The 23,703-nt window shown below is 33.8% G+C and overlaps 1 protein-coding gene across 1 annotated transcript; it reads left to right on the top strand.

The window, feature by feature from the left end:
• Nucleotides 1–4,953: 4,953 nt before the first annotated feature.
• LOC147071131 (microsomal glutathione S-transferase 1-like) lies at nucleotides 4,954–21,820 on the top strand. Its single transcript, XM_085948101.1, has 4 exons — nucleotides 4,954–5,247; nucleotides 8,414–8,502; nucleotides 14,364–16,455; nucleotides 21,448–21,820. The coding sequence occupies exons 1-3, from the start codon at nucleotides 5,125–5,127 to the stop codon at nucleotides 14,605–14,607; spliced, it is 456 nt and encodes a 151-aa protein (XP_085804227.1). The 5' UTR covers nucleotides 4,954–5,124; the 3' UTR covers nucleotides 14,608–16,455; nucleotides 21,448–21,820.
• The last annotated feature ends 1,883 nt before the right edge of the window (nucleotides 21,821–23,703 follow it).

Here is a 23,703-nt window from a genome sequence, read left to right as displayed (position 1 = left end):
CCAATAGTGTGTATTTTAAACTATCTCGATAATAACTGTTTACAAGTAAAAGTGCCGACTGTATCGCTAATCTCATTCTTCAAGAGTAAGCGAGATGCGATGTTGTCATTGTATGGTACTATTCGACAGGTGGTGAAAATCTATTAACCTCAATATGAGTCTCTGCGCAGTGTAGTTCGTTTTTTTACCAGTGGGTTCGCCACTATTGTTCTACTACAATTGTCGCGTGAAAATTCAGAAGCTTTTGAACTTTTTTAACCATACATGCAATCTTGAAATTCGCACGATAATGCGTAAGCAGTAAATACATGTACATGTAAACAGGGTACTAGGTTAATTTTACATGTATTGTAAAAATAAGTAAAAAACTTTATATTAGTAAAAATGTAAATAATTTAAGTGAACTTTTTGTGGTCCATTGAGATGCTTTTAGCTAATTTTTTTATAGGTTTTAGGTCTTCACACTGTTTGAAATTTACAAATGATTTTAACGTGTCGTATAAGGCAATCTTGCCTTTGAGTTGTCTTGAGTATGCTGGCAAAGAGGTTTTATTTCTCTGTTATGCAACGTTTGTGAATATTTAAACTGAACTGACTGGTCAACGTACAGATTGTTGCCAAGGTTGTTGATTGTTGCCGATTCTGTACCAAAGCGGATATGGTCGGGTGTACAGGGCCGTACATACAAAAAATGCGAACTTATTCGCCTGTCTTTGAAGACAGAATGCCAGTCTCAGGCGTTAGTTAGTGTTTTTTCGAAAGAATACCGGTCCAAATGAAACATTTTGCATGATTGGTAAGTGTATATAGATAAACTTTCAATATACTAAAAAAAAAAATAAGGTTTTATTTTTGCTAAAAAATTCGCGGCCTCTCACCTGCCTCCATACAAAACCTCCCGTAATCTCAATAGCAAAAGCAAAATAAAATCTCATTGTTTTGGTATATTTAAAAAAAAATACTAGAATTTTGGTATTGTATTGTGCATTTAAATATTTTACAATATAAAAAAGTATTACAATTTTTTATTTTTTTATTCTTATGTTTTGTGTTTTGTTCAGTTCAAAATTTATTAAAAAAAATATAGTAAAATGAAAACTGTTGTTTTATTAATATCTACCTATATATGTCGATAATATGATTGATGCTGAAGCAAACCTTAATATATTATGCATATATTTTCCGATCCTAATAAGATCATATGGGCCTCCACAGGGTGGAGGTTTGTATTAAAACAGATTTTATTTTTACGAGAAATGGATGTCAGCTTCTTGCTTAACTAATTAGGTTCATACCATCACACAAAAACAATATGTATATTTGCCAGACCCAGGATTTGAATCTGGGACCCACGACGCTATAGGCCGACACTTAGTCCGCGCGGCCATCGTATTATGAAAGTGAACATGAAACAAAGGTCAGTTTGCATTGTAGATTCATTTGTATTAAAATTAACATTTATGCTCTGATAAGACTGCGAATCCATAAAAACCATAAGTCTAAAAGAAGATTCTCTATACAATACTGCATGTGTTTTTAACCCATGGCTTGTTTGACATATTGCGTGGGTCGGGTAAAATTTCCAGATTGAAAGACTGATTTTTAAAAAATCTTCAGGGTTTTAAAGGTTAAGAACCCGGCAATAAACCAGCACCATTCAATCATGTAAGTAACCAAAACAACACATCAACAGCAGACCACCATATTCTCATTTATTTACAAGCAATGCCAAGTACAAAATATTAAATTTTCTAGAAGTAATTAGGTACTACGGTCCGTACACGTGCATGGATTTACTGGCACCAATAGTGTGTATTTTAAACCATCGCGATAATAACTGTTCAACTGAACACGTAAAAGTGCTGACTATGTCGTCAATCTCATTCTTCAAGCGTAAGCGACACGGGATGTTATTGTATGGTGCTATTTGACAGGTTGTGAAAATTGATAAACATCAAAAATGCTATGCGTTGTGTAGTTCGTATTATTTCCGGCAGGTTCGCCACCAGTGACGTCTCTAGACAAAATGCTGCCTCATTTTTTTAACTTTATATCATCCTTTCAATTCCAATATCTAAAAAATGTGTTGATTGGATACATTACTAACAAAAGAATATACACACCTATACCATTAAAATATACAAAATCAAATTTATAAATATTTTTTTCTTCAAAAGCAGGGAATTATTTTAACATTGGTAATACAGTAGGTAGCTTCTTATATGTAATTTTTGCGATACATTAAATTGCTGTCTTGAGGAATTAAGGGCGATTCGTGTTGATTTTCTTCTTCACAAAACTTGGCAACACTTGTAGTGATATTTTTAGCCTAAGCAAAGTTTTAGATATTACTAAATCGATATAATGACGGCGCGACACTTCGATACAGACTAAAATCGTGGACCATGAACGATAGGAGGAACGCTCTGTAAAAGGGGGTGCATCTTTAGTTTCCACGGCCAACGCAACTTCTGTGCACACTGATTAATCTAATAATTATTCGCAAATCTGCATGTGTCGTTTCTGGTCACCAAGGACGTCGAAGGGCAACGGAAGTAAACTAGACATCGCGAACCCGACAAAAAAATTACAGACCTGTTAAACCTTTTATGTCAATTAATACATTCTGTTTCCAACCAGTGAGCTGAATGTTTAATTTAAGTTATTTTCGTTATTAGGTACTAAGTTAAGGTAGGTAGCTATTTCTATATATTATATCTATTGAATCTCCTCATTTGCCGCCATCAAGCGACGCTCAATCTGCCAAATCTCCTCAATCTGCCACGGGACGTCACTGTTCGCTCGCCACTATTGTGCATACGCATTTTCCATGCAAGTTCCAACCTATTGCTAATGTATTAAAATTCAGAAGCTGCTGAACTTTTTTGACCCATGCATGCTATCTTGTAACTGCACAAATGTGTTTACACGGGAATTTTCTTATTTTATTGTATTAATCATTATTGTGTAGGTATGAATTAAATTAGAGTGCCTACCATGGCTCCCACAAGGGAGGGGGGGCTGACAGGGCTCTAGCCTGGGGGCCTGGGTTTAGAAGGGGCGTGGCGTGGCGTGGAGGGTCGACCAGTAGTGAGAAAAACACCACAAATTTGCTCTCATAGTAAAAAGTCGCCTGCGGCGCTATTTCCTTTCATGATTAATTTGTGCTGTAATTTGATATGATGATTGATATAATTAAATGATAATTCATGTCTAGAATAATTATATTTCATAGTTATTTTATGTGTGTTTCCTAACTTACAAAATGGCTTCTTATCCAATATGGCGAAGGGATGCATGTTACTTGGCTACCACAAGTAATGGAGGTTGCGATCGGTGTTTCATAATAATGAGTTCTGACAACTCAATAAATCAACTGGATATATTTTTAAATCGCCATTAACCCTGGAGTTCCGTGGAAACCACTCAGGGAACACTGCTGTAGAAGAATCACTGCCTTTAACTTGAGCGATAGGTAGGGGGGCCCGCCGTAGATCCTGGCCTAGGGGGCCCCTTCAGGATCTGGGGGCCATGGTGCCTTTTTTTTTTTTCGACCATGTCCAACCCTAATAGGATCATATGGGCCTCCACAGAGTAGAGGTTTGTATTAACAGATTTTTTTTTTTTTTTTTACGAGAAATGGATGTCAGCCACTTGCTCAACCTATTCGGTCCATACCCTAAACTCACACACAAATTGAAAAACTATATGTGTACTTGTCAGACCCAGGAATCGAACCTGAGACCCACGGCGTGATAGTCCTGATAGTCCATGGTGCCTACATAACATTTATTTTGTTATGTAAAAAATCGACTAATTAAATTTGGCGGGAAATGCGTCAATCGTCACAAATATTCGGCAATTGCCTGGTTTAGCTTCAAAAGTGAAATAACCTAATATTATATTATGTAGGCAAACATTATAATTTTATAATACAGTAGATATGAATATTTATTTATATTTTATATAAGTACATGTGTGTACCTACCTACATGTCTCTGCTGTCTGTTGAATCAGGCAGTGGCGCACCCAGGGGGGGGCCTAGGGGCCCTGGCACCCCCCAAAAGCATCAGAATGATTTTAAACGTTGAAATTGAAAGCCGATAAACTATACCTTTGGGATTAGACAAATAAAAACACGGCAAAAAAAAATATTTGTAATTCTCCAGCACCCTTTTTAGAAAAATTTCTTAGATTTTAATTTCTAACACAAAAATTTCGAAACACTAATATCAGGTTTTTTTAGAAACCCAATTCCTAATGAAACTGTCAAAAAATTCTCGGTGTCCACCCGAATTCCGGAGTGGTGTAGGTCATGGCTGGGGAGGCCTGACAGGGCTCTAGCCTGGGGGACCCGGCGTGTCGGGTTGACCAGATAAGTGAGATAAACACATCATAAATTAGCTTTAATAGTAAAAAAAGTCGCCTGCGGCACTATTGTACTTCATGGCTATGAACATTTTCAATTATATAATTGTGCAATAATATATTTTTTGAATATTTTGTGTCGATAATTGACAGCTCCATTATTAAAGTAGATATATTAAAAATCGCCAATAATTCACTGTATGAGTACCTTTAATTTGAACTAAGACACAATTTGAAAAACGTTAATGTAGTGTTTCACACTGCCTTTAATCTTAGCGGTAGGTAGGGGGGACGCCAAATATCCTAGCCTGAGGGCCCGTTTCAGGATGTGGGGACCATGGTGTAGGTACACCGAGTGCAATAGACAAAAGGCCGATAAACGAGAAATTAGGCTGTGAAGAAGAAAAAGATCCTATGGGACTAATTTACATTCTCCTTCTTGCCCCCCCCCAATATTAAATCCTGGGTGCGCCACTGGAATCAGGTAGCTATTAAATTTAGTGACGGCCTTGTAATAAAAATACAAGTCATGTGAATGTGAATGACCTTCAATTATTATAAACAAGAAACAGAGGATTTAACCACACTACAGCAACAGCAACCTACTAACAACACCAATAAAAAATATTAGATGTTGTTGGATTACTTAATATTGTAATTAGTTATCAGTTTGACTGCTGGACTCAGCTCTGGCAGTTGCGTTTCAATCTTGAAATAAAATCAGTGTCAATCAGTAAATTATTAAAAGAAATAAAAATGGATACGACAGGCATTGTGAATAATCCGATTTTTAAAAGCTACGCCTATTATTCAGCAGTTTTAATTGTGAAAATGCTTCTAACAGCCACCATCACAGTAAAACATCGTCTATGGAAAAACGTAAATATTAAATTACTTCAATCACACACTACTACTATTTATATAATAGCTATAATTCAATGGCGAGGGGTAGATGTTGGCTATTGAGATTCGACATAAATAGAGCACACTAAACTTTGTCAGTCATAATTATTTGTTTTCATTGAACTAAGAATACCAATTGCGAAGGGTGGAGGTAGGCTGTTAAGGTCCGACATAAATAGTGCACATTAAACTTTGTTAGTCATAATTTTTTGTTATCATTGAACTAAGAATACAATTTACAGATGGTCCTGGTTAGTTTTTAAAATTCAATTAAACCCTGCCTAACCAAACCATAATAGTATAGGTATGCTATGGGCAATCTGACAAAAATAGTGCGCACTTTTGCAGAAACAGTTATTAGTTTTTAAAAAAAGATTAACCCTGCCATATGTGGGGTAAAAAGGAAACTAAAGTGAACTAGATTTTCATACGTAATAATAATAAAAATATAAGCAAGGGGGTTGAAATTTTGCCAATGAAAACAAATACCAAAATTAAGCTGATGTACAGATATTATTCAGCATTTTAAACGATTATATTATATTTATATGACAATTGATTACTACCAAGTCAAATTGCATGAGGGAGACATTTTTGGTGCACGTAATGAATGAAATTTGAGGAGATAGTATCAGTCAAACAGCCAAATCGCTGCCTAATTTGCAGGTTGTTCTATTTCACATTTTTAAGAAAAATGACTTTTTAATGCCATTTTGTTCTATTTCCAGAACTCTGTTTAACCCATTAGTCAGAATATAAAAATTATGAACGCATTTGTCGATAATCTCGAAAATAAGTTAAGCATTCTTTTATATACTGAACACAGTTTTTCATATAATATATTATAGTTTGTGCAATTATTTCAATGTGAACTATCAAATTACTCTCCTGAGAATTTTACAGAAAATTACATAGAACAACCTGGGAATCAGACAGCGATATATATATTGATGGTACAATTTATTATTTCAATGTGAACTTTCAAATTGCTCTCGTGAAAATTTTACTGAATGTGACATAGAACAACCTGGAAATCATGCAGCAAAATGTTGGCTACCATTGCTAATTGGTATAATATATCATATTGTAAAGCTTATACTATCAACTGAGGTAACTTGATGGAATTTTAATTGTAATTGTTTTGGGGTTTGTATTATGCTATGCTATTAATTTTAATCGTACCTATCTCCTTTCATTATGAACCTTCACCCATGTCCAATATCATGTCCGGAAATTTGCACGTATGCAGTTCACCATATCACAGTTGACCGTGAAATTTTGTATCGGAAATATATTATGGTCGTACATTAACGGCCCACATGATCAGCGTACGTCAAAACGGTGCTTTTATGCTATTTTCAAAGCATGATCCTGGACATTCCTTAAACGTTGTAGATAATCTATTTAAGTACATAATTTTGAAGCCATATTATCCTTTATATTAATTTTAAACATTTGATGACTGCATTAAGTATTTTTATTACATAAAATGGTATTATTTTAAACCTCTCGCTCTAATGTTTTAGAATATAGTCATATTTCAGTACGTCCATGTGAAGTGGTGTTAAGATTTTTTATATTTATTAATTTTTAAAAGCATTTTTAAAACCATTAGTAAAATTTATGTCGACATTATTATAGTGAAATATTTACAATAAAAAATTAATATATTGATAATCTCTGTGATCCCAAATTTGACCAGAATTAGGCATTTTATTATTCAAAATATGGGCAAGATTTACACATTTAAAGATAATTTTAAAGATACTGATTATAAGCTATGTCTTTGACCATTCAAATGTGATAAACATTCTACGAATAATGTTTGCTTTATAATAATTATTGACCTAAGAAGTATCTTTAAATGTGTAAATCTTGCCCATTTTTTGAATAATAAAATGTCTCAATATATATGTGAATAGACTATCTACAACGTTTAAGGAATGTCCAGGATCATGCTTTGAAAATAGCATAAAAGCTCCATTTTGACGTACGCTGAGCATGTCCCCCCTTAAATACCGCTCAACCTCTTTCATGTCTAAATAAAACACGGTTTTTTTCGATTTACAGGAAGCCAGCGGAAAACAAATTTTGAAAATAACCGATGTACTGGATTATATATTGGGTTAGGTTAGGGCCAGTGGTCGGCAAACTCATTATTCAACAGAGCCAAATATCAACAGTACAACGATTGAGATTTTTTTTGAGAGCCAAATTTCTCAAACCTACTATATAGTATATAGGTAGATACACTGTTAACATCATATCATTCTTAATACATAATGATCTTATTTATTGAATTGTAGGTAAGGTATCTATAAAATTAAATCATGACAATGACTAACAAACACTTAATGTGAACAATGGCCTTGCATCTCCTTGAAAAGTTTGGATAAGTCAGATTTGTATGTTGTTAGCATACTTAGCTCATACTTGCTGTTGAAATTGACACAATTTTATCGAGTGGAATATGATGTTTTTCCATACACTCAATTACAGCATTTGCAATATCCGTGTTTGATATTTGAATGGCAATAATCCTACAACTTCTTCCTTTGGACCTGTAAATGAAATAAATTGTACAAAACGTGAAACTTGTGGTGTATCGTGTATGTCACAAGAGTCATGTTAACTGCTATTGATAAAGTTGAAACCAATTTAAGATCTTCGACTTGCTGGTTGGTTATATTTGAAGACATGTTGACTGTTATATATTTCACTGTTTTAGCCCGTACGTGGTCATTTGTGGCAGAGCCACACCCAAGGGGCCAAAGAGCCACATGTGGCTCGCGAGCTGTGGTTTGCCGACCACTGGGTTAGGCTTTCATTCTTGAACGCATGATTTTTGCCAAAATCGGCTATGAAAATTGGCGCGGTTCCAGCCTGTTAACCGACTTGTACCAAAACACTTACAAAATACCAACGTAATAAAAACTACTGAAATACAAGGGAAAGACAGTAGAGTATTAGGTATGTAATGCTGAACAACGCGCAATTTTATCATCTCGGTACAATTTACATGAATACAAACTGACACTCGCGCTTACACACCAGTCACCGCGCACACGCATACAAAGGTTGAAATGAATTTGAAATTTAAATTAAACCTGTTTTTGATTGTAAAATATATTTTTCTTTTCAGATATTTTCAAATCCTGAAGACTTAGCATGCTTTGGAAACAAAAAATCTATATTGAAACATGATGATGCCGATGTGGAAAGATCAAAAAGGTATCTACATTAATTTATGAACTTATTGTTACGGGGGAAACATTATTGTTATTGCAAATTGCAATGTTGTCCTAATAATAGTATTGAATTAAATAGATTATTTTTTACAACGTTTTTATTAACTCGTATTCTTGTTTGTCCGGTACAAATCTTGGAATCGATTTTTACTAACTTCCCGACTAGCTAGACATTTGAAACTTTTAGAATATATCAGAACACGGTGCCAATGCATTCTTTTCATACTTTTACCCATCTTTAAGGGGGGACATGCTCGTCGAAGGTCAAAATTGAGTTTTTATTGTATATTCAAACCATGATCCTGGACACTCCTTAAACGTTGTAGATGATCTATTTATATAATTTTGAAGCCTTATTATCCTTTATAGTTATTTTAAACATTCGATGACTGCATAAAGTATTTTTGTTACATAAAATAGTATTCTTTTAAACCTCTCGCTCTAATGTTTTAGAATATAGTCATATTTCGGTACATAACTGTGCAGTGGTGTTAAGATTTTTTACATTTATTAATTTTTAAACGCATTTATAAAACCATTAGCATAATTTATTACGAGATAATTTTTGTAAAATATTCACGATAAAAAATTATATTGATAATCTCTGTGATCCCAAATTTGACAAGAATTAGGCATTTTATTATTCAAAAAATCGGCAAGATTAACACATTTCAAGATGATTCTAAAGATATTTATTATAAGCTATATCTTTGACCATTCAAGTGTGATAAACATCTTATGAATAATGATTGCTTTATAATAATTATTGACCTAAGAATAAGGTAGTGTTTTTTTGAAATACGCCATTTCTTTTGTCATTCCCCAGTGGTTAAGCTACAACATACGGCCGTAGCCATAAATAGACAAACTATAATTGAAGTAGGAAGTAAAATGATATTGACGCGCGTGTTTGAACATGTACCGTTTAAAAAAAAAATAAAAAAAAATTCGGTTAGGTACATGTTAAAACACGCGCGTTAACATAATTTTACTCCCTACTTTAATTATAGTTTGTCATTTTATGGCTACGGCCGTATGTTGTAGCTTAACCACTAGGGAATGACAAAAGAAATGGCGTATTTCAAAAAAACACTACCTTATTCTTAGGTCAATAATTATTATAAAGCAATCATTATTCATAAGATTTTTATCACACTTGAATGGTCAAAGACATAGCTTATAATAAGTATCTTTAGATTCATCTTCAAATGTGTTAATCTTGCCGATTTTTTGAATAATAAAATGCCTAATTCTTGTCAAATTTGGGATCACAGAGATTATCAAAATAATTTTTTATCGTGAATATTTTACAAAAATTATCTCGTAATAAATTATACTAATGGTTTTATAAATGCGTTTAAAAATTAATAAATGTAAAAAATCTTAACACCACTGCACAGTTCTGTACCGAAATATGACTATATTCTAAAACATTAGAGCGAGAGGTTTAAAAGAATACTATTTTATGTAACAAAAATACTTCATGCAGTCATCGAATGTTTAAAATAACTATAAAGGATAATAAGGCTTCAAAATTATATAAATAGATTATCTACAACGTTTAAGGAGTGTCCAGGATCATGGTTTGAAAATACAATAAAAACTCAATTTTGACCTTCGACGAGCATGTCCCCCCTTAAGCAGAATTGAATTCATTTTCAGTTAATTCTGTTTTGTATGGAAAGTCATTTCAGAAAAATCCGTAAAAAGTTAAAGACTATTATTGGTTGCTAAGGGGGTGGTCCTAGCAACTAAATTATTAATATATTGCCGTGCGTTACTATGGAAATCAAAATGACATTTCAGTATTCTATATTTGTTTGTTTGTTTGTTTTTTTATTTACTTCACATCAAGTACAAGTTTGAGTATAATAATTCAACAGAAAATTTAAAAACGTTGTAGGTAAGGTGCATTGGGGTAATTCCGACAGGAATTTCTATGAGATGGCTAGAGGTTATAATATATTTCGGTTAATTATTCAAAGTGTTTTATATTTACTGCCATTATTGTTTTACCTCTGTGTACTTAAAGAAAAGATGTATGATACATATATATTAGATTCTGGAATATATAGTTGGGTTCTTTAAATTGAGAATTTGAAATATTGAGTCACTTTTTTTGGCATTGGGGAAATTACGAACTATCTTGGGGTAATTCCGAAATTATTCAAAAGTTGATTTTATTGCACTTTGACCGAAGGTTTACCTTTCTTTTTCGACCGTAATTACTCCTAACACAAGATATCATCAATTTTGTTAATAGTATCCATAATCCCTAACTTTTGATACTATTAGTTCGGAATTACCCCAAAAAAAGGTAGTGGTTCTCAACATTTCAGTTAAGTACTTAGAATTATAGGGATTGTGGAACGGGATGAAAAAGGGCAGGTTTATTCCCGGTTGTCACTACCAGTTTTGTTCCCACCGGTGACAAATAATGAGAAAAAATATCCCAATATGATACAAGTACCTACCACCTTAAATCAATAAAATAAAGACGAGGAAAATCAAAGAAAATGATAATTTTAATAATATAAAAAAAATTATTTGAGTCTACATTCTTATTTGACTACCTTAATAGAACAATATTTTTTATAAAGATATCTTTTGTTTACTTACTGCTTTTTGCATAGCAAAATAAACTTTCTTCATACCCATACAATTAAATTAGTCAACATTAAAAATGTTAAATCAAAGTCGGAACTTGTCTTTTTAATCATTTTCATCTACTTTTATGGCATAAACTTATAATTTATTCCTGCTAGCAAACCTAAAACTAAAATGCGGGCTACACTCTTAAAAAAACATAACAGAATTGCTTAAGACATGGTCTGAAAGCCTCACATATACATAATAATGATCTATTGGTTTGGTACGCAATCAGTCAAAATAAATTCTATCTTTATCATTACATAAGTAATATTCTTTTTCATCGGCACTTTTTTTTGTTTATCTATCTTCTTCACTATTAATGACTCTGGAACGTTGTCACTATCTTTTCTTTTGGTCGTAATAAAGGTTAGCTGCTGGTGTGGTCTCATAGTTTTTAAGAAGTTGATAGAGAAGTATGTTTCCTCATGTTTTATTATTTCTTCTATGAACCCAATCTCCATTTTTTTGATTGAATATCTGACAAGCACTGAATCATTTAATTTATAATTTTCCTTCATGGCAGGGTCCTTTTCTTGAGTTTTGTATACTATATCTTTATTTTTCAGTTTTAGTAGCAGTTGTTCATTTTTGTCTTTTTCTTTTGAGTCTTCTCTAGTTGTCATATTTTTTCCTTTTATAAAAACATCAACGTTGTCTTTGTCATCTCTTTCAATGTGTCTTTTCTCTTCGTTTTTTTTGTCTGTTTTATCCGCTTGATTTTCTTTAACACCTTTACTCTTAGTACAGAGAGAATTTGAATCGTTGTTGATGAGTATCTTTTCGTCAGTTAAACTTTCACCATATTTCACATCTTTTGTTTTTTTGTGACCTTGGTTCTTCCTTGTATATTTTAAAATCATCTTCAGAGTATTCATCCATCAATTCTTCAAAATCAAGATAATCTATATTATCAGAATCGCTATATTCGCTCATGATGTCGGTACACTAGTTATGCTGTTAAGTGAAGGCTGGTGTTACCGCACTTACCCAAGATTATAATAGGACGTGCGATAGCTTCTTATTAGGACGATGCTAAATTTACTTACTTTAATATTAATTTAATTAAGTATATTATGTACATCTAAATTAGATATAATTTTAGTTTCTTTACATATTGAGAATCACTGCCAATTACTATGAAAAAGTTAAGTGGGCTATTGCGGAATGAATATATATCGAAATAACCCCAAAGGGGTATTTCCGAAAAAAAATTAAAAATACAGCTAGGACGTTGTGTTCCTCTCACAAATTCGTAAAAAACGATTATATATCGTAAAAGCAATCACTTATTCTCAAATAACTTACCAGAATTCTGAGATATGCAAGTTGGGGTAATTACGAATCAGCAAAAATGGCGCGAAAAACAATTATCCGAAAAAACTTGATGGTATGCACGCATTGTTGACACTAGCGACTAGCGATGACTAACGAGGCGAGCACAATGAACATGGCGTCTAGACTAATTATTGCCAATAGGAAAATATCGCTTCGATTGGTAGAATTTTTGGAATATACCCATATTCGGAATTACCCCAATGCACCTTATATAAAAAGTTATTTTTATCTAGTAATTTTATTTATATTTTTATTAAGAATATCTATTGAATAGGTACTATCTATGATCTCCAAATTGTATGTTGCACTTGTTGACAATATTTAATTCGTTTATTATTTTTTTCAAAATTTAGGAATATAACATTCTTCATTGCACATACAAGACGGAGTTTGAATTAGATATTATTATAATATCTAAGAATAATGACTCCAGAGACGTGGGACAATTATTTTTCATACTGCCCCCATAAAGAAAAGGGCAGCTTTTTGACAGAAATCACAAAGTGAGTTATTGTACAGATATACGTATCGTACATACGTGAAATTCTGAACCATTTGACATAACAGTATAAAAATTATTTCAATCGACATATTGTTTTTCGTTTTTTTTTTTCACAAAAATGGTAGTTATTCTAAACAAGAAGACAGTGTAACGAGATTCATAAGAAAAAACACAGCAATCTATTGAAAATATACTGGTTTTTGCTTATAACATAATTAAAAGATTCATCCGCATTATTGAAAAATTTCTTAAGAAAAGTTTAGAAACGTGAATGTCTCATTATCTCAAAATGTGACTTTGGCAAATAGCTGCCTTTTGCTTATGGAGGCAGAGTAATCTTTCATTTACTTAAGAGCATACTTCAGTGAAACGGCAAATAATTTTCAGCAATAGGTGGGACGTAATTTCGCACTCTTTGCCAATCGGAGAGAGATAGTCGAGCTGTGAGCAAGTCAATTTGTTTGGTGATGGCATCGGAGGAATATATTCATAAATCGTGTAAAGATGACTAAAAAACGTTACGCATTTACTCGAAAGAGAAAACATGTCAATGAATATATTATTATTATTATTACTAATATAACAATAAACATAACATTAAATGGATACATGTCGAATTTTTATGACAAATTATGTTTTGTTCGTCACGCGTCGTTTGCACAATCTGCACGATCTTTTTAGACCAAGCCTCAGCTGAAGTATAGCCTTAATACATATTCAGAAACTATGGTCAACATTTTTTTTTCCAAAATCTACGGATTCTAAATATGTTATTATTATTATCACTACTTTGTTCTTAACATGGGAAAACTGATTTTTTTCTGCATGGTCAACGAAACTGTGCTTCTGGGCCCCCACTAGGGCTGCGACCGGGGCGGTTACATCACTCACCCGCCCCATGCTATGGACACACGGCATTGCAGTCGACGTGCGTAGACGCACTCCAGGTCTTTGATTCCAATTGCATCTGATTATAATCACCAATTAGATAAAAACAAATCTAATTGATGATTCTAATCGGATGCAATTGGAATCAAATAAGACCCTGCGTCGACGCACGTCCACTGCAATGGTGTGTGTCTGCAGCCGTGTACGTCCTGAGTGGCAGCGTTAGGCGCAGCGTTGAGCGTTTTGCGCAACTCAAACGTATAACGGTGTGTGAAAATGTTCGTAGACAATGTCTTTTTTTGGTTATACATTTTATACGGTTATAAGTTTGAGTTGCGCATAACGCTCAACGCTGCGCCGAACGCCGGCACTGAGGCCTCACACTTACTGCTCGTATACATAATCGTATTTTCTCTCTCGTATTTGATAAATAATTATAATACTTATTTGTGTCTTTCTCATTTCAGAGCTCACCTTAACGACCTCGAAAGTATCCCAGCATTTCTTTTCGTGAGTGCCATCTACGGATTGATTGCTCCTTCAGCTGCATTTTACAATTTGCTGATGAAGACGTTTACCATCGCCAGAATTGTTCACACATTTGTTTATGCTGTTGTGGTCTTGCCGCAGCCTTCCAGAGTCAGCGCCTGGTTGGTTGGCCTCGGCATCACGATTTACATGGCTGTCAACATTATCATCGAATTTAGTTAAGAAAAGAAAAGCCGTTGTGCTGATTTTTCATAATTATGTTAAGAGCGTACTTCAGTGAAACGGCAAATAATTTTCAACAGTAGGTGTGACGAAATTTCTCACTCGTCGCCTGGACTCGCCAATCGGAGACCGATAGTCGAAGTGTGCGCACGTCGATTTGTTTTGTCATGGCGTCGGATGAAAATATTCTTAGATCGTGTAAAAATGAGAAACCAGAAATTAGAAACCAAACACTTTTTTTTATAAAATTCAATTATAATTTCAATTAATTTTAACAGTTTCTACGTGTGCGTACGTGCGTGATTAATTTTGATATTTTTTGTTGACACCCCCGAGACAAAAATCGAATACTCGAAGCAATATTGTTTTTTTGTCAAACCCAAAGAATGTCAGAAGTTAGTCATGTACCTAGTCAGTAATAGACAGAAGAAAATTATAAATAAATGTTTATGATACCGCATCATCCTGTCCCAAAAGACGTTGGTACCTAATAATAAACTTGATATTACTTAAACTTGAACTTAACTTGAACTTAAACTTGAGTAACTGCTTTAATTCTTGTAAAAATAAACAAAAAATGTTATTTTTTTAGAAGGTCACCTTTAGGTATGGACTTTAGTACCTGCTTATTTTGTATAATAAAAAAGTTGTGTTTCTAATTTCCTAGCCAAGTAGCTAACTACTAAAATGACTAGGTATAAAATGTGACATAAATAATAATAATTAATTGTTTTTATACTTTTGTACCATTAAATTACCTAATTAAAAAAATGTTTCTAGTGTATTTTAATATTTTATTTGGTTCAAAATAATATAATTTATAAACGACCTAGGTAAGTATTGAGTTTTTTTAAATGCGTATTATACTATTATTATAGTTTCATTCAAAAACTAACAATTCTCACGGTAATGTGGGACGTATAAAAGAAATTACGATTTGTATGGAAGCCAGCGGCAAACAAATTTTGAATTTTGATTTCTGGATTATTTGTTAGGTTAAGTTAGGTTATCATTCTTGAATTCATACATTTTGTCGAAATCGACTATGAAAAATGCCGCTGTTCCTGCGGTTACATGTAAATTGTACGTATTACATTTCACCGTAGCACAGTTCGCCGTGAGCTTTCTTTTGAGGCTGAGCTCTTCCGGGCGAAATCATAATTTTATTTTTTCACCCTGAAATTATATTTCCATAAAACACTTTAAATTTATTTTTGGATGTGTACCTATTCGTAATTTGGGTACAAGTCTGTTTACTGGAAGCCAGGCAGGAACCGTGTTCGGAATTTTTTACGTATGCAGTTCGCCGTATCACCGTGAAATATTGTATCGGAAATATATTGTCGTATATTAAAAACTGCCCAACCTCTTTGGGTTGTAAGTATAGTACTGAGATAAAATTCATGTCTAAATAAAACACGGTTCTTGTCGGGTTATGCCAGCGCTCCATTGGCGAGCCAAAAGTCCGTGGACAATAAATCGTCCGATTTGTCTATGCCCTGCTACTGATCAATGAACGAATAAAAAAGTCGAGCTGTCAAAAGTCAAAAATTGCGATTATCGTAATGTCTTCTGATAACCCTATAATTTTGTATTATTTATATGTAGACTTGCGTAAAATAATATAGCAGTGAAAACAACACAAGATTTACGTTTTCTTTTATGAATTTCATAAATACAAATAAAAAAATAATTGGTAAATCTCTCATTTTATAATGTGTAAATTAACAAATAAATCAATGAAAATGTTTAAAACAATTACAGATTTTTTTGCGGTCCGAATGATTGCGTATTAATATAAAATCGAATTTGCATTGCGATCGACGGACGAAGTCTGGCAACTCGGAGGTAAAATATCAAATGCCAGCGCTCCATTGGCGAGCCAAAAGTCCGACGACAATAAGTCTTCAGATTTTTCTACGTTCTGCTACTGGCCAACAGACGTTCAACGAAACGAGTATATAATTAATTTGACGAGTAAAACAGTCGACTTTGACAGCATAGATAATATACGTATATCTGACAGTTAAATCGTGATGGCGTTAAATGATACCGACGTTTTATGTTTTTTGGGTTATTGGGTGGCAGATAATGTAATAACGAAGCAAAGGGTACACAAATACTGGGTGAAACATTGGATAAGGAAACGAACGACATTATCCCACACAAATTTAATACGAGAATTGCGTTTGCAACCGAGCGATTTCCGCAATTATTTGCGAATGTCGGAGGATGTATACACAGAACTGTATAATTTGGTCTCCCCATTTATTAAAAAAAAAATACTATGATGAGGGAAGCTATTTCTCCTCATGATAGATTATGTGCAACCCTGAGATTTTTGGCTGCCGGCGGAACATTCACTGACTTGCATTATAGAACTGCGATTGGAAGACAAACTCTGGGCAAGATAATTCCCGAAACTTGCCAAGTCATCATTGACGTTTTGAAAGGAGAATATTTCAAGGTGTGTATTATATTATACGTCATCTAATAAAGTTGGGCAAATTTACAAATATATCATTAACAAGTAGACATTGGTTGGTCTTATAAAGTGAACGTTTAGTGGATTGTTTTACCTATATAAATCATAGACGGCAACATCATAAGAATGGCAGACAAGATGCATTTGAGATAGGTATATATATAGTCACAAATAAGGCCATCGTTGACATGCTAAATATTCAATAGACCATTAGAATGCTGTACCTAGCCAGGACTCTCCATATAGGCTGTAAGCAAGCTGCTTAATTATTCCTGTTGAATGTATTGTAATACTAGTCATATTCTTCGAAAAGCAAGCATGGAATTTGATTTCTAAATGAGGCCACATAATAATATAGGTTTGCTAACATAGCTCAAATACTTACCATTTGTTGAATCGCTTAAGGGGGGACATGCTCGTCGAAGGTAAAAATTGAGTTTTTATTGTATTTTCAAACCGTGATCCTGGACACTCCTTAAACGTTGTAGACAATCTATTTACATAATTTTGAAGCCTTATTATCCTTTATAGTTATTTTAAACATTTGATGACTGCATAAAGTATTTTTGTTACATAAAATAGTATTCTTTTAAACCTCTCGCTCTAATGTTTTAGAATATAGTCATATTTCGGTACATAACTGTGCAGTGGTGTTAAGATTTTTTACATTTATTAATTTTTAAAGGCATTTATAAAACCATTAGCATAATTTATTATGAGATAATTTTTGTAAAATATTAACGATAAAAAATTATATTGATAATCTCTGTGATCCCAAATTTGACAAGAATTAGGCATTTTATTATTCAAAAAATCGGCAAGATTTATACATTTGAAGAAGATTCTAATGATACTTATTATAAGCTATGTTTTTGACCATTCAAGTGTGATAAACATCTTATGAATAATGATTGCTTTATAATAATTATTGACCTAAGAATAAGGTAGTGTTTTTTTGAAATACGCCATTTCTTTTGTCATTCCCCAGTGGTTAAGCTACAACATACGGCCGTAGCCATAAATTGACAAACTATAATTGAAGTAGGGAGTAAAATGATATTGACGCGCGTGTTTGAACATGTACCGTTTAAAAAAAAAAAAAAAAAAAAACGGTTAAGTACATGTTCAAACACGCGCGTTAACATAATTTTACTCCTTACTTTAATTATAGTTTGTAAATTTATGGCTACGGCCGTATGTTGTAGCTTAACCACTAGGGAATGACAAAAGAAATGGCGTATTTCAAAAAAACACTACCTTATTCTTAGGTCAATAATTATTATAAAGCAATCATTATTCATAAGATGTTTATCACACTTGAATGGTCAAAGACATAGCTTATAATAAATATTTTTAGAATCATCTTCAAATGTGTTAATCTTGCCGATTTTTTGAATAATAAAATGTCTAATTCTTGTCAAATTTGGGATCACAGAGATTATCAATATAATTTTTTATCGTGAATATTTTACAAAAATTATCTCGTAATAAATTATACTAATGGTTTTATAAATGCGTTTAAAAATTAATAAATGTAAAAAATCTTAACACCACTGCACAGTTATGTACCGAAATATGACTATATTCTAAAACATTAGAGCGAGAGGTTTAAAAGAATACTATTTTATGTAACAAAAATACTTTATGCAGTCATTAAATGTCTAAAATAACTATAAAGGATAATAAGGCTTCAAAATTATATAAATATATTATCTACAACGTTTAAGGAGTGTCCAGGATCATGGTTTGAAATTACAATAAAAACTCAATTTTGACCTTCGACGAGCATGTCCCCCCTTAAGCTAAGGTTTATAGGCATAAAAACAAACAAAAAAACAAACATTTTTACAAGATATTTATTCATACAAAAAACATTAATTTATTATACCGGCTTTTGTACATTTTTGCTTAATATACGATAAACTGGTTGAGTATGAACAGTAGTTGCTGGCATTATTTTGTCACTTTGTCCCATAAAGGCAACTTCATGCATCAGCTTCTCGGCCAGCAATCTTTGTCCCTGTGACATCGATCGTAGTTTCATGGCCATCATTTTGCCAAAAACATCAAATTCATCTTCAGTCTTGCTTAGTTTGTCGGTGATTAATTCTAACACTTTGTTGGCGCTATCATTCGATTTTTTTCGTTTGAACGATGGGGGTTCTGGTGCTCTATTGAGATTCGACCTTGGAGTAGTCGACAACGTGGATGTTGAAGGCGAATATTCTATCTGTAAATAAAATGTTGATTATTTTTTGTTGCAGTTCCCTGATACGCACGAAGAAATGGAGACGATTGCAGAAGAATTTAATAGTAAATGGCAATTTCCAAATTGCCTGGGCGCAGTTGATGGGAAACACATTGCAATCGTGCCACCTGCAGGCGCCGGCTCCCACTTTTATAATTACAAACATTTCCACAGCATTGTTTTGATGGCGATTGCAAATGCTAATTATGAATTTATTTATGTTGATGTTGGAACAAATGGACGTATTTCTGATGGAGGCGTAATGAGAAAATCTGATTTTTTCAAACGTTTAGACGAAGGCAGATTAAAAATACCTGCACCAAAAAAACCTACTGCTAATTCTGATGCACTGCCATTTGTTTATATTGGCGATGAAGCCTTTGCATTACGTAACGATTTCATAAAGCCGTATTCACAAAGGCAATTAAATCACAGTAAAAGAATATATAATTATCGGACATGCAGAGCCAGGCGAATTATAGAAAATGTTTTTGGCATTTTAGCTGCTAGATTCCGCCAATGCTAAGAAAGCGCGAGGAGATTTCGAAAAATATTTTAATACTACCGGGGCTGTCACATGGCAAGAAAGTATGATAAGCAATAGATAAATTAAACCAATGTAACAATTTAGTTAAAATGTTTTACCTCAATACAATCTTCGTTGTTTAACGAGTTGGAGTAACTCTCATCAGGAGACATGTTTTCCAAATCGTCCACCATGCTGGATATTGAGCTCGATTCTGTAAAACAAAATGTAAATTGTTAAAATACAACATAATACTCAAACTTGTTTTTTATTATCTCTCCCCTAAGTACCCATTCCTTCATACGGTTAATATTGATATTGGTATAATTGGTGTAATCCAGTATATCGGGTATTTTCAAAATGTGTTTTCCGCTGTATTCCTCATAACCAAACTGTACCATTAATTTTGATTGATGATTGACGATTTATTGATTGTCTCTGAAGGAACCTAACTCGAGCGATTTTTGATTTTATGATCATTTCTTTTCTTCTTCTTTCGACCATGTCCGATCATAATATGGACCTCCACGGAGTGGAGGTTTGTATTGACAGATTTTGTTTTTACGAGAAATGGATGTCAGCCACTTGCTCAACATATTAGGTCCATACTCTGACTCATACACAAATTGAAATTCAATGTGTACTTGTCAGACCCAGGATTTGAACCTGGGACCCGACCACGACTCAATAAGCCGCGCTTCCACCGCCATGATCGTACCTATATATTATTATTTCTTACCTACCTCAGCAAAGAATAAGTAATTTTATTGTGACTAGAAATGATTCATAGCTGTATGTTTTAATTGCTTAATAGTTGCTAATCTAATGCGATGTCACTTTCAGAGCTACGACAATGTCATAGTCTGCACGTGTATAATAAATAGCTTTAAAGCATTCCCTCGTACCTATATATTATTATTATTTATTACCTACCTCAGCAAAGAATAAGTAATTTTATTGTGACTAGAAATGATTCATAGCTGTATGTTTTAATTGCTTAATAGTAGCTAATCTAATGCGATGTCACTTTCAGAGCTACGACAATTTCATAATCTGCACGTGTATAATAAATAGCTTTAAAGCATTCCCACGTACCTTCCATTTGGTCGTTCAAGAACTCCAAATTTTTATAGTACCACAGTTTGGGTAGATATACTGCGTCTGTGCCGGCTCCGCTTCGATATGATGTCCTTACTTTATTTCTCTCCATTCTGTAACCCGACCTCAATGTCTGTATTTTCTTTTTGACATCGTTGACCGTTGCCTGCGGCTCCACTTTGATTAATATTTCCAAAAGTTCCGCATACGCCAAGGACTTGGCATCACGATTCTTGTATAGTGGGCTGGTCGTCTTCCACAACGACGGGTTGTCTTTAAAACAACTAATAAAATCTTCCAAGAAACTTTTCGAATGCACTCGTAGATCTACCATTGTTGTTTTCGATGTCCGAACACTTTGAATGACAGTAAAATAATGATGGCGCTCATAGACTAATATATGGCGCTGTCGTCCGTCGGCATAGATATAAATAATGTGACGGTAAAGCGTGGTGAACGTACGAATTTCAGCGGCTCGGCGAGTAAAATATCAAACATGTTTGAAATCCAACGAGCCTGGTCTGCGGATTAAAAAGTCCGCAGACCTGGGGTGCTCCACGCGAAAAAAAAGTCCGAAGACTGTAAATCGTCTGACTTGCGTGCCAATGGAGCGCCGGCAGCGGCAAACATATGTTGATGTCTCTATAGTCTGTATCTATAGTCTATGGTTGATGTTGTAATTTTCTTAATGAGGTTCTTCACCATCTCAAGAATTGGACACATGCTGGCTTACGCTGTATGGATCCTTCCTCAACCCGCAAAAGTTCTATTCTTTGCAACTGGTTCTCTCATTACGTTTTACATGACGATCAATGTTATCAATCATTATTATTATTTTCAATAAATTATTGTAAGCAAAATATTATTTATTATTTAACCATGTCCGATCCTAATAAGAGCATACATAATAATTATGTGCCCCCACTATGTCATTGGCCCCCACAGAGTGGAGGTTCGTATTAAAATATTTACGTGAAATAGATGTTGGTCACTTGCTCAACCTATTAGGTCCATACTCTGCCTCCAAGCACATATTGAAAAACATTATGGCGTGTATTTGCCAGACCCAGGATTCTAAGCTGGGACCCACGACATTATAAGCCGTTGCGTAAGCCGCTCGGCCATCGTGGAAAATAAAAATACTATAAAAAAAAACAGTGGTGGGCATGGCAGGTTTAGAGACGTAGTGGTCCGACGAGCATTTTTTTTTTGTAAATTATTGGCTACTTTTTGCAAATTAAAAATATAACATACCTTTCCACATACACCTAACCTAGTACTTACATACATGCAGGGCTTTTTAAAAAAAAAAACAAAGGTGACAGAACTCATTTTTTTAACCAACTTTTTTAAGTAAACATCATATTATATTTGAATAAAAGTATATATACTTATAGTGATTTCCATGGCCCCCGCATCCTGAAGCGGGCCCCAGTCCTGGATCTTTGGCGGGCCCCCCACCTATCACTTAGGTAAAGGTAAGGAAAAGGCAGTGTGACGCTCAATAGTAGCGTTTTTCAAATTGTATTCGAGGTAAAATTAAGGATAAGTATATTATTCAGTATATTAACCAAAGCATACAATTACACAACCGCATATTTTAAAATGTTAATACGCCTGAAGGAAATTAGCGCCGCAGGCGATTTTTTGCGATTAGAGCAAATTTGTGATATGCGTTTATCTCACTTATCTGGTCAATTCCCCAGGCTAGAGCCCTGTCAGCCCCTATTTTGTGGGGCCCATGGTGATTTCCAATCTTCGTCTGGCAAATTGTTTCGATTCCTTTTAATAGGTAACGTTATATAGCGGTATTGCCGAATGTCTTCCACTGAGTAGGTAACTACCGATCAACGTATTTTGAAGGATCGAAAAGTGTTTGATGAACAAAAGTCGTGTTCATCAACGAGTTTGATAAACAAAAGTCCCGAAACTGTTTTGGTCTTCAACGAAGCTCTTGTTGGGGTACCTACCTAATAATTATTAGATTCATTTGCGAAAATTCGCGTTCGCATTCACTAACTTGAATGCATATAATATCAGACGTCATAATGTCTTTTTATATGAAATTATTCAGGAAAATTAACTTGTACTATGTAAGTGCGAACATTGTTTCGTCTAATTGCTTTTGAAACGTCAAAAATACCATGAAAAAAGGTGCCAGAATGCTGTTCCACCGCGTTACATTACAAAAAAGCCCTGCATACATGCAAAAATACCAATATAGGTAGGAGGTACTAACTTACTTTACTCGTATTTTGTTGTGTATGTAACTTGATAAAGTGGTTATAATATTATTTGAAATAACTTATATTATGTACTTATATTATTATTATTATTACTTACCTAAGTTTATACAGCAGTGGATGTAATGCCCCTGCTCTATTGGCGTGAAAGTTAGACGATTTTAGCACGTGGAACACCCCAAATCTGCAAAGTCCACAGACGTTGTATTCCGATAATCCTGAATTTGTGTGTTATTTAGGTAGGTACATTGCCTACCTTGCGTGCCAATGGAAGAGGAGCATAATCATGAACATGCCCGTCTGAAGACGAGGTTTTTTTTGTTTTTCACTTTCAAGTCAGCTATGATAGTTTGTCAAAGAGATTAGACTGTGTCTTTGCTGTTTGTAGACACTCTACCGCCGAAAAAAAATTGCTGTACTTATACACAATTAATTAGTAATATTTTTCACCTTCAATAAATATTACAGTTTGCAACATTGGGGTGACTAAAAAATG

This window comes from Rhyacophila brunnea, unplaced genomic scaffold, assembly GCF_057557595.1.
Source record: "Rhyacophila brunnea isolate RB1 unplaced genomic scaffold, BYU_Rbru_1.0 scaffold_20, whole genome shotgun sequence".
NCBI lineage: Eukaryota > Metazoa > Arthropoda > Insecta > Trichoptera > Rhyacophilidae > Rhyacophila > Rhyacophila brunnea.
The sequence above is the reverse complement of the archived record's forward strand: the minus strand, read 5'-3'. Positions and strand labels throughout refer to the sequence as shown.

Excerpts from the sequence above, each read along its gene's own strand:
- LOC147071131 (XM_085948101.1), top strand. The coding sequence starts at position 5,125 with ATGGATACGACAGGCATTGTGAATAATCCGATTTTTAAAAGCTACGCC. Across the intron at positions 5,248-8,413 it reads AACATCGTCTATGGAAAAAC|ATATTTTCAAATCCTGAAGA; the intron begins GTAAATATTAAA and ends TTTTCTTTTCAG. Across the intron at positions 8,503-14,363 it reads GATGTGGAAAGATCAAAAAG|AGCTCACCTTAACGACCTCG; the intron begins GTATCTACATTA and ends TTCTCATTTCAG.